General features: G+C 43.0%; 2 protein-coding genes across 5 annotated transcripts in view; both read left to right on the top strand.

The window, feature by feature from the left end:
• On the top strand, positions 1–2,422 carry opa3 (outer mitochondrial membrane lipid metabolism regulator OPA3). The gene is made up of 2 exons (XM_014215523.2): positions 1–179; positions 1,228–2,422. Exons 1-2 carry the CDS (start codon positions 38–40, stop codon positions 1,638–1,640), a joined length of 555 nt encoding a protein of 184 aa, XP_014070998.1. The 5' UTR covers positions 1–37; the 3' UTR covers positions 1,641–2,422.
• A 7,356-nt stretch (positions 2,423–9,778) lies between these two features.
• Positions 9,779–12,571, top strand: part of hnrnpul1 (heterogeneous nuclear ribonucleoprotein U-like 1) — a 35,983-nt gene continuing 33,190 nt past the window's right edge. For 3 of the 4 annotated variants that reach the window (XM_045724897.1, XM_045724896.1, XM_045724894.1), the window contains exons 1-2: positions 9,779–9,879; positions 10,461–10,781. In XM_045724897.1, coding sequence (XP_045580853.1) covers positions 10,496–10,781 — 286 coding nt within the window. In that variant the 5' untranslated portion in view covers positions 9,779–9,879; positions 10,461–10,495. Of the gene's footprint in view, positions 9,880–9,935; positions 10,149–10,460; positions 10,782–12,571 lie in introns of those variants that run through there. The other variant, XM_045724895.1, reaches the window with a different exon arrangement.

Genomic DNA, 12,571 nt, shown 5'->3' with positions numbered 1-12,571 from the left:
TCACCGAAGAAGAAGAAGAAGAAGTGTTTCCGTTAAGATGGCTGTCGGTGCCTTCCCCATCGCCAAGCTCCTCTATCTCGGTGTACGGCAGCTCAGTAAGCCCGTGGCCAACAGGCTCAAAGCCGGGGCTCTCCGGAGCGACTTCTTCAAGACATATGTTTGTCTTCCACCGGGACAGAGTAAGTCATTTAGTTTTCATTGAAGCTACGGACTGAGTGGTTCTGTTAAACGGGAGGTTAGAGGAGGGGAGAGTCGAAGGACGGCAGCGTCATGTAATAGTTAACCAATAGAATTCACCTGTCACTGCCGCTAGGCCAATAGTTGACATGGGAATGTTCGTGTAGAACGCCCATTTGTGACGTATGGTGATTGAAATAGAAATGGTCCAATGATACAGTCGATACGTCAGTCAGGAGGATTATCCAGCGAACCATGTAGCCAATTGGAGCGCGTTAAAATTAATGAGGTGCAGGACTTGGTTCGTCTGTCATTGAGGTTGTCTGTAGGAAATGAAATGAAAGCGCTTTTATTTATTTTTTTAGCCATTATTACAAATGAACTGTACCTTTTTTTTAATTTTTTTTACATTACAGCGACCTCAAGCAGTACTATTACACTATGAACTATGTCACTATAGATTTAAGAGTTTGATGTGAACACAGATCATTTTTGCATGGCTACTGTTGTCGCCCTGCCTCGTCCTTCTCTGGGGGTTATTGGCATCCAAAACGTTATAATGCATTATCTCCACCTACTGTACTGGAACAGCCCTGCCTCCCACCTGTGTACTGGAGTCCTAGCCTAAAAATGAACCAGTATAAACAGTGGTTCCTACAGATGCAGGAATGCCCTGAATTGCAGGCTGCAGTTGCACCTTTCTACTTTTGGATGAGTCATGTTTACAACCTCCTGTTATTCTCTCTGTGTGAAGTTTTGAGTTCACCTAGTGGACATCACTGTAACTGCATCACAGATAGAACAAGGAGCCAGATGTGTCACAGATTTTTTTTTTTTTACATTTTGTTTGTTGAATAAATCTGAAGCATTTGGTTGGAATTTCCAAATATGGTGAGGAGAAGGAAGCCAGGTGGCTGGCAGTGGGAGAGGAGTATGGCGTGAGATGGAACTGGGCTGATATTCTGCTGATTTTTTTATTTATTTATTTTTTTCTTCTCGTAGAAGTAAAGTAGTAATGGCACTGGTTCTCTCTCTTCTGTCCCGCTTTAGTTTACCACTGGGTGGAGATGAGGACCAAGATGAGGATCATGGGTTTTCGGGGTTCCACTATCAAGCCCCTGAACGAAGAGGCGGCAGCAGAACTGGGTGCAGAGCTCCTGGGGGAAGCCATCATCTTCATCGTCGGAGGAGGGTGTATGATCCTAGAGTACAGTAGACAGGCGGCCAACTCTAAGAGGAAGGAAGAAGAGCTGAGTCACACCATTGGCAGTCTGCAGACACAGATAGGAGAGCTAGCCTTGAACACAGAGACGCTGGATGCCAGGCTAAGGGAGGTCAACAGGCTGCTGCTGTCCTTACCGCCTCCAGGCCTAGCACCGTCTGCTCCTGCCACCACGCAACTTCCTGTTTCGGATCCTGCTACCACTCTGGCTTCCTCTTCTGTGGATCCCAGTCAAAAGTGATACCTGTGTAATTTCTGAATTAGCCTGGTGGTCAACGGATCTGTTTTTGTCTTTAGCCAAGTTCTCGCTCATTTCATAACTAGCCTTTTCTGTAGTGTTGTCAGACGAGACTAAAGGGCTATACACACACACACACACACACTCTGCAAATGGATCGACGGAGATCCGTTTGTATCAACCTCTGCTTACTTTTGTGGGGCTAACTTTTTTTGAATGGACCATATACGACGCTCTGTTTGCGTCGTGTGTGTGTGTGTGTGTGTGTGTGTGTGTGTGTGTGTGTGTGTGTGTGTGTGTGTGTGTGTGTGTGTGTGTGTGTGTGTGTGTGTGTGTGTGTGTGTGTGTGTGTGTGTGTGTGTGTGTGTGTGTGTGTGTGTGTGTGTGTGTGTGTGTGTGTGTGTGTGTGTGTGTGTATAGAGTCCTTTCCGTCTAGGTTATGATGCCACACGAGTCAGTTGTTGGCTAAAACAGACACAGATCTCTGTCCACCAGGTTATGTCTGGTAATGAAAGGACTGTGACGCTTCCCAGATGAAACAGTTTGTGTGTATATTATGATATTTGATTTGGTCTTTGGCATTTATTTATTTTTTTTCTGTTAATTTTTATTCTTGAGCCAAGTCTTTGTTCGGTACTCCTAGTAGTACTACTCCTGGTGGTGGTGGTAGTACTACTCCTGGTGGTGGTGGTAGTACTACTCCTGGTGGTGGTGGTAGTACTACTCCTGGTGGTGGTGGTAGTACTACTCCTGGTGGTGGTGGTAGTACTACTCCTGGTGGTGGTGGTAGTACTACTCCTGGTGGTGGTGGTAGTACTACTCCTGGTGGTGGTGGTAGTACTACTCCTGGTGGTGGTGGTAGTACTACTCCTGGTGGTGGTGGTACTACTCCTGGTGGTGGTGGTAGTACTACTCCTGGTGGTGGTGGTAGTACTACTCCTGGTGGTGGTGGTAGTACTACTCCTGGTGGTGGTGGTAGTACTACTCCTGGTGGTGGTGGTAGTACTACTCCTGGTGGTGGTGGTAGTACTACTCCTGGTGGTGGTGGTAGTACTACTCCTGGTGGTGGTGGTAGTACTACTCCTGGTGGTGGTGGTAGTACTACTCCTGGTGGTGGTGGTAGTACTACTCCTGGTGGTGGTGGTAGTACTACTCCTGGTGGTGGTGGTAGTACTACTCCTGGTGGTGGTGGTAGTACTACTCCTGGTGGTGGTGGTAGTACTACTCCTGGTGGTGGTGGTAGTACTACTCCTGGTGGTGGTGGTAGTACTACTCCTGGTGGTGGTGGTAGTACTACTCCTGGTGGTGGTGGTAGTACTACTCCTGGTGGTGGTGGTAGTACTACTCCTGGTGGTGGTGGTAGTACTACTCCTGGTGGTGGTGGTAGTACTACTCCTGGTGGTGGTGGTAGTACTACTCCTGGTGGTGGTGGTAGTACTACTCCTGGTGGGACCTATTGATGGGATTCTTCAATGAAATGTTTGTCATTCAACATGTAGCCTCTGCAGAGATGTTCTAGTTTTCAGGAGAAATGGATAGAGGGCATTTTAACAAAGCAATACCATCTTAACTCTGCTTCCACATTTTACTGAATTGGTTGAACAGTGCAGAAGAGAACCAACCGTTTTCTGTTCTCCTGGTCAAGACCGGGATGTAGTTTCAGGCCTTTCTTTGACAGCTGCTATGTTAGGTGTTCCACGAGCGACGACTAGTTTTCATTGAGAAATACTGCACTAAACATCTCTTAGATGGGGGAAATTGTGCAAATTCATTAGTTTTATACAACAGTATTGACTTGGCATCATCTTGACTTAAATTTGACAACTCCCACAACTACAAAAATGTCAACATTTTTATTACAGATTTCTTGATTTATCTCAGATTAATTTGACCTGTTTTGAGGGAAGTGTTACTGGGTATGTTGCTACGGTGGCTCAAGAGGGACAAACCAAAGTGTAGATGCACTTTTTTTTTTTCCCTAATTTTTCAAGTGATGTTCATTAGGGCGTATGTGAGCAGGTGTTTGTTTTGCCGAGCTGAGTTCTGCTGGAAGCGAACCGACCCTCTGTGCAGATGCCTTCATCAGTTAAGTGGAGGAAAGTGCAACCACAATACAGTACTGTCTGCTGCTATATGCTAAAGGTTTCCTGTAGAGCTGGGTGTGAGTGGACTTAGTCTTATTAGAGGCTGGGGCTGCTGGAGAAATGACTCGCTGTCATATAGTGTATTCATTTGGTGGGTTTGTTTTGGGGGGGGGTTTAGTGCTTTATTTAACACTGAACAAAAATAAATTTAAAAAACGCAACATGTAAAGTGTTGACCCCATGTTTCATGAGCTGAAATAAAAAAATCCCCCCAAATTTTTCCATACCCACACACACAGTTTATTTCTCTAAAATGTTGTGCGTGAATTTGTTTACATCCCTGTTAGTGAGCGCTTCTCGTTTGCTAAGATTAATCTATCCACTTGACAGTTGTGGCATATCGAGAAGATGATTAAACAGCATGATCATTACACAGGTGCACCTTGTGCTGGGGGGGCGTTAAAAGGCCGCTTTAAAATGTGCAGTTTTTGTCACAAAACACAATGCCACAGATGCTTTGAGGGAGTATGAAATTGACATGCTGACTGCAGGAATGTCCACCAGAGCTGTTTCCAGAGACTTTAATGTTAATTTATCTACCATAAACTGCCTCCGATATATATATATATATTTTTTAGATTATTTGGCAACCGGCCTCACAACCACAGACCACGTATAACCACACTAGCCCAGGACCTCCACATCAGGCTTCTTCACCTGCGGGATCGTCTGAGGTGGGGGTGCTGAGGAGTAATTCTGTCTGTAAATAAAGCCCTTCATTCTGATTGGCTGGGCCTGCCTCCCCAGTGGGCCTGGCTGCCACCCATGGCTCCACCCTTGCTCAGTCTTGTGAAATCCCTAAATTAGGGCCTAATGAATTTATTTCAATTGACTGATTGTCTTAAATGAACTGATTAGATTAGGGCCTAATGAATTCATCTAATTTGATTGATTTCCTTATATGAACTGTAACTCAGTAAAATCTTTGAAATTGTTGCATGTTGTGTTTTATATTTTTGTTCAGTATTTTATATATATATATATATATACACAAACACTACTGCACAGCCTGGACAAGGGGAACTGTTTCAACATATCACATGTCAGCGTTCTCTGGTTGAAATCAAGCACCTATATTAATATTGAACAGTGATTGGTTTGGTTTGGTGATAATAATAGAGTGACTGCATGGGGGTCTATAATGCTTAGACTAGGAGGAGACCATGTGACCTGACCATGTGACCTGACCAGGAAATACTGACCCTATATGACAGTGTTTCCCTCCTCCAGTACCCCCCCAACAGCCCAACTCCAGTCCTCCAGTACCCCCCCAACAGCCCAACTCCAGTCCTCCAGTACCCCCCCAACAGCCCAACTCCAGTCCTCCAGTACCCCCCAACAGCCCAACTCCAGTCCTCCAGTACCCCCCCCAACAGCCCAACTCCAGTCCTCCAGTACCCCCCCAACAGCCCAACTCCAGTCCTCCAGTACCCCCCCCAACAGCCCAACTCCAGTCCTCCAGTACCCCCAACAGCCCAACTCCAGTCCTCCAGTACCCCCCCCAACAGCCCAACTCCAGTCCTCCAGTACCCCCCCAACAGCCCAACTCCAGTCCTCCAGTACCCCCCCAACAGCCCAACTCCAGTCCTCCAGTACCCCCCCAACAGCCCAACTCCAGTCCTCCAGTACCCCCCAACAGCCCAACTCCAGTCCTCCAGTACCCCCCCAACAGCCCAACTCCAGTCCTCCAGTACCCCCCAACAGCCCAACTCCAGTCCTCCAGTACCCCCCAACAGCCCAACTCCAGTCCTCCAGTACCCCCCCAACAGCCCAACTCCAGTCCTCCAGTACCCCCCCAACAGCCCAACTCCAGTCCTCCAGTACCCCCCCAACAGCCCAACTCCAGTCCTCCAGTACCCCCCCAACAGCCCAACTCAAGTCCTCCAGTACCCCCCAACAGCCCAACTCCAGTCCTCCAGTACCCCCCAACAGCCCAACTCCAGTCCTCCAGTACCCCCCAACAGCCCAACTCCAGTCCTCCAGTACCCCCCCAACAGCCCAACTCCAGTCCTCCAGTACCCCCCCAACAGCCCAACTCCAGTCCTCCAGTACCCCCCAACAGCCCAACTCCAGTCCTCCAGTACCCCCCCAACAGCCCAACTCCAGTCCTCCAGTACCCCCCCAACAGCCCAACTCCAGTCCTCCAGTACCCCCCCAACAGCCCAACTCCAGTCCTCCAGTACCCCCCCAACAGCCCAACTCCAGTCCTCCAGAAGACAAATTCCCCTGATTGAACTAATTGAGGACTTGAAGTTGAATCGGGTGTGCTTGTTTGGGGCCACAACAACAATGTGTTCTGTTGTAGGACTGGAGGTGGGAAACGATGCTATATGGGTACCGGTGGTGGGAAAAAGTACTAAAAATCTCATTCTGTAGTAAAAGTGAAGATATTTTAATAGAAAATTACTCAAGTAAAATTTTGTCATCCAGTAAAATACGACTTGAGTAAAAGTATTTGGTTTTAAATATACTTAAGTATCAAAAGTAAATGTAGTTGCTAAAATATACTTAAGTATCAAAAGTAAATGTAGTTGTTAAAATATACTTAAGTATCAAAAGTAAAAGTATGAATAATTAAAAATTCCTTATATTAAGAAAACCAGATGGCACAATTTCCTTGTTTTTTATTTTCTCGGATAGCCAGGGTCACACTCCAACACTCAGACACCATTTAAACACCAAGCATTTGTGTTTAGTGAGTCCTCCAGATCAGAGGCAGTAGGGATGACCAGGGATGTTCTCTGTTTAGTGAGTCCTCCAGATCAGAGGCAGTAGGGACGACCAGGGATGTTCTCTGTTTAGTGAGTCCTCCAGATCAGAGACAGTAGGGACGACCAGGGATGTTCTCTGTTTAGTGAGTCCTCCAGATCAGAGGCAGTAGGGATGACCAGGGATGTTCTCTGTTTAGTGAGTCCTCCAGATCAGAGGCAGTAGGGATGACCAGGGATGTTCTCTTGATAAGTATGCGAATTGGACCATTTTCTGTCCTGCTAAGCATTAAAAATGTACTTTTGGGTGTCAGGGAAAATGTATGGAGTAAAAAGTACATAATTTTGTTTAGGAATGTCGTGAAGTAAAAGTCAAAAATATAAATGGTAGAGTACAGATACCCCAAAAAACACCACTGATGGGTGTCTTGACCCAGGCAGGAAGGGTGTTTTATAACTCCTTGCACGACAGTATGACACAGGGAAACTAACTGGCAATAATATTTGCTGAAAATAATATTTGCTGACTTTAAAATTTGAAATTTGTACATTTAGCTACATCAAATGTTGCCCACCTTCTCCAAGTACAACAGAGCTTTTATTATGGTTCTGACTAGATGGAATACAGACTTTTTCGTAGCAGGTTAGGAGAATGAAGTTATTAAAAGGCTTAGCTAAAATGCTCTCCTAGCCTGCTATGAAAAGGGTTAGCTAAAATGCTCTCCTAGCCTGCTATGAAAAGGGTTAGCTAAAATGCTCTCCTAGCCTGCTATGAAAAGTCACTTCCTGGTTGTAGCTGTACTCCATCTTGTCCAGGGTTTCCCAAAACTATTTTTGTTGCCATAGCTCTACACAGCTGATTCAAATAATCAACGAATCATCAAGCTTTGATAATTTGAATCAACTGTGTAGTGTTAGGGGGGCAAAAATCTAAATGTGCACCCCTTGGGGTCCTGAGGACCTTGGGAAACGCTGATCTAGTCACAAGCCTGTATTATTGTCTTGACTCAAATGTGTGAATCCCTTCCCTAGTTGGTGATGGCCCCGTGTGTCTCAGTTGGTAGAGCATGGTGTTTGCAACGCCAGGGTTGTGGGTTCGATTCCCACCGGGGGGCCAGTATGGAAAAAAAGGTATGAAATGTATGCTTTTTGGGTAAGAGTGTCTGCTAAATGGCTAAAATGTAAAAATGTGATGTACTGTGACATGTGTAAAAATAAAATTGCTGTAAATGAATGGGTATAAAATAAAGTTGACATTTTTCTTATCATGTGTTGTCTGCAGTTTATTGTTATAAAACTGTACAATATTGCTTCGATTGAAAAGAATGTATCCAAGGCCTAAAATGGTGGGTATGTTCACCGATTGGCCAGAAGGTGGCGGTAGTACGTGTATTGTTGATGACATCCGGTATCTGCAGCGTTGCCATGTTCGCGGTTTCCGGCTAAATTTGGCTACTTTGGAAACGATGTCGCGGGTTGAAATGTGTTTGTTGTGGGGTTTTGGGCTATTTCTAAATTGCACCGCGGCTGCCATGGCATTTCTGTTAAAAAAAACAACAACATATATTTAACTGTGACCTGCTGTTGACTGTCATATTTACTGTTGACTTTTTATTGTTTATTTCACTTGCTTTGGCAATGTGAACATTTGTTTCCCATGCCAATAAAGCCCCTTGAGTTGAAATTGAACTGGGTGGTGGGGAGGGCAGGATGGGGGTGTTGAGGGAACACAACAGCTACTGGCTGAGTCACGGATATTGTGACAAGGTGTAGGTGGGGTTATTTACATGGTCACTATGGAGACATCTATTTCAAAACACGTTTTCCGTGAAACATATGAATTACGTTAGAACTGACGCACATCAATAAATAATGTCGACAAAGCGCTGGGAAACGACTTTGGGCGCACTTAGAGCGCATTACATCAATTCGTCAGGAGGTGGTTTAAACTACATTCTAATGTTGACTTTGCTTAAAGAAAACGGTACCAAGCGAGGTGTTTTATGCGAGTGGACATTTTACATAGAAGTTATGGAACTCCCTCACGTGGTTCTTTTTATGGGGGAAAAATCCTCAATGAAACTGATATTAAATGTGGAGAATGATCAATTTACCTCCGTTGACCATCAAATAGCCTATTAATAACTGATCAGCAATTTGCGATAGAGTTTTGATAACTTACAATTGAATTAACGAAACACGTCCATTAATAGTTGCATACTAATATAAGGCTACAACCACAATAAACTGAAGTTATAACCTATTTATTAAATTGGTTGGACAGCTCCAGGTAGACTACACAAGGGGCACATATTAATAGGCTATTTGATGGTCAACGTCGTTTCCCAGTATATATATATATATATATATATATATACCATTGTAGGCTACCATTTGATACAATAAAAATATTGAAATGACGATATCTATGGAGTCATTGCAAATCAATGTGCCCCTTGTGTAGTCTACCTGGAGCTGTCCAACCAATTTAATAAATAGGTTATAACTTCAGTTTATTGTTGTTGTAGCCTTATGTCAGTACGCAATTATTAATGGACGTGTTTCGTTAATTCAATTGTAAGTTATCAAAACTCTATCGCAAATTGCTGATCAGTTATTAATAGGCTATTTGATGGTCAACGGAGGTAAATTGATCATTCTCCACATTTAATATCAGTTTCATTGAGGATTTTTTACAAAAAATTCTACAAACATTACTGGGCACAGTCATCAGCACAAAGGTCAAGAAGGTAGAAACAATACATCACACAAAGCATATACCAGGGGTATGACAGAAAAATAATTGTTACTGTTCTAATTAGGTTGGTAACCATTTTATAACAGCAATAAGGATTTGTGGTATATGGCCAATATACCATTGCTAACGAATGTAACCAGGCACACCATGTTGCTTCATGCTTAAGCACAGCCCTTAGCCGTGGTATATTGGCCATATACCATACCCCCCCTTGTGCCTTATTGCTTAATCATAGCAGGCAAACGAGTTAAATTGACATCCATTGATGAAAAATGATCAGTCAAGGACAAATGATATTTTCTCTTCCGACATATTCAAATTCCTTTATTATGTCATGTCACATAGCTCACAATAATTATTATTTTGAGGAAAAACTAATTTTGCTTCTAATATCGATACAACGATAACGTTTGGGAAAAGTACTTTTATTGTATAAATATGGCAACTCTTCTCTTGCTGAAAAAAAAAACAACAACATTTGGGCTGGTTTTCAGGCCTTTTGGGGAAGGTTTTGAGTTGTCATTCTTATAGAAATTTGAGCTAGACCTGGCAACCTGTTTATGATAAATCCCATTCGACCAAAGAGTCCGTCTGTATTTATAGGCCATTTTGAAGCGGGGAATCAAGCAAAGGTACAAAAAACTGTGTTTTTATTTATTTATTTATTTATTTATTTTTAAATATTAGCTATTTCACTCTATTTCATATTTGTATGTGAATATTTGTTGTTTGCACGACGATGTATTTTGTAACTTTATAGCGGAACACTCCTGCGCAGTGTCGCTATTTTTCTTCTCCGTTTGTACAAACCAACAGTCATTGACAGATGTCAGCTAGCGTTAGCATTAAAGCTAGCGCTACAGCAGAGACATTTAGTAGACCCTAATGTTATTCACATAAGGTAAATAAATGACTGACATCAATGGATTATGTTATCGAGGCAGACTTTTGCAGTTTATATTTACGCATTTGGTTTGCATCGTTGTTTATTATAATCATTTAATGAGCAGTGTTTTACAGGTGTATCATCCACCTAGCTAGTTCGCTAACAACAATGTACGGTGTTAATATTCAACTTGGCGCCAGTTTCATAGTGGACATAGTTATACAAGTGTCGTTCTTGTTACAATAGTGCTACTAATTCAACTCGAGGATGGTGCATTGTATGCAATGACATTTTATTCATTGAGTGTTTTGTTTGTTATCTATGCAGAAATATTTAATAGTTGCCTAGATCTCCCATGCACCATGAGGAGTGCTGAGGTGAAGAAATTGAAAGTGAACGAGTTGAAAGAGGAACTGCGTCGGAGATCCCTGGATACCAAGGGGCTGAAAGCGGACCTGGTGGAGAGGCTCAACGCGGCTCTGGAGGCCGAAGCTGCGGGGCCCGGGGGAGCTGCAGGGGAGGCACCGGACCAGGACCAGGCAACACCGGACCAGGCAACACCGGGCCAGGAGCAGGAGGAGCAGCGGGGAGATGGAGAGGAGGGATTATCAACCGGGTTGTTGAGGGATGAAGGAATCCCGAACAAAGGTAGAACTAGACAGACTTCCTATCTGTGCACATGAAATGTCAAGTAGGGAACATTTCCTTTGAAATATAATGAGGTTTCTGGTGGGGTGGGGGGGTTAAAGTTCTCCATCACATCGACCGATTTTCCGATTTTTTTTTTTAGATCAGTTTAGATCTGCAATAAAATCTCTGTTGGGACCACAGCAGCGCTGAACGCAGACAGCGGTGTGTAGACTACTGTAGCTGCTGGCAAAGTAATTCAAAGCCTATCCTTTATCACTCAGGGTGTAACTTTCAAGTGCTACTATTTTTGCTATGTTGTTATTAAAACAAAATCAGACAATAGGTTGACCTATTTACCTAGTCGGCTGCTGGTGTGTCTTCTATGATAAATAAATATTCCTTTTCAGGTGCATTTAAGTTGTGAGAGCCATAGGAGAGAGACATATTTTGACAAGCAGTCAACAATTCTTAATGCAATCAGGGGAAAACGTTTTTGAAAGCAGTTTTGGCCATTTGTTTATGCTTTTTGTAAGAGGGGGATACCAATTTTACATGGCTACTGTGTTTTTTCCCCTAGCATTACACAGCTGATTCAAATCATTAAAGCTTAATGATTCGTTGATTTGCGTAGTGCTATGGCAAAAAAACAAAATGTTCACCCCCTTGGGGTCCTTGAGGACTTGAGTTTTGTGTTTTTGTTTAATTTAACCTTTATTTAACTAGACAAGTCAGTTAAGAACAAATTCTTATTTTACAATGACTGGGGCCAAACTCTCCCCTAACCTGGACGACGCTGTCCCAATTGTGCACCTCCCTATGGGAGTCCCGGTCACGGCCGGTTGGGATTCATTCCTGGATCTAACCAATCCTTCAATTGCTTGTGTGGCATCATTTTACAAAGGCAATTTTACAACCAGAGTTTCAAGCATGGTTTAGGTGCAGCTGCACAACATAGCTCTTAAAGGGGCAATGACATCTTAAAGGGGCAATGTCATCTTAAAGGGGCAATGACATCTTAAAGGGGCAATGTCATCTTAAAGGGGCAATGACATCTTAAAGGGGCAATGTCATCTTAAAGGGGCAATGACATCTTAAAGGGGCAATGTCATCTTAAAGGGGCAATGACATCTTAAAGGGGCAATGTCATCTTAAAGGGGCAATGACATCTTAAAGGGACAATGTCATCTTAAAGGGGCAATGACATCTTAAAGGGACAATGTCATCTTAAAGGGGCAATGACATCTTAAAGGGGCAATGACATCTTAAAGGGGCAATGACATCTTAAAGGGACAATGTCATCTTAAAGGGGCAATGACATCTTAAAGGGGCAATGACATCTTAAGACGGTAATGACATACTTTGTAATAGAAACAAAACCAAAAAATATATATATTTTTTGAGAGAATAGTAATTATTTATATATTCATATTTATAATAAAATTATAATTATTAAGAATAATAACAATCAGTATGTTGTGTCCAGTGGGATAAATGCAGATGGACAAACCCCATCCTTCAGCCTATGAACATTTTATAGACCATTCTGCTTCATCAGTTTGGCTACAGGTGATAATGCTTATGGCTAAAAGCACATATGCATGATCCAATATGTTAAAAAGTTAATATAATTTTTAACTATTTGTTATGGGACCCATTTCTGGAGGTGGAAATGTATATTTTAGATTGTATCAGCATAATTTTATTTTCATTAATTTTGAAGTTGAATGACCTTTTTTGTTGTTGAAAAGTCACCAGAATGGAGCTTCTCAGTCCTTCTACGTAAATATTATCTTGGAGAGTAACCCTGG

The sequence above is a fragment of the Salmo salar genome, chromosome ssa09, assembly GCF_905237065.1.
Source record: "Salmo salar chromosome ssa09, Ssal_v3.1, whole genome shotgun sequence".
NCBI lineage: Eukaryota > Metazoa > Chordata > Actinopteri > Salmoniformes > Salmonidae > Salmo > Salmo salar.
This window is presented reverse-complemented; position numbering and strand designations above follow the sequence as displayed.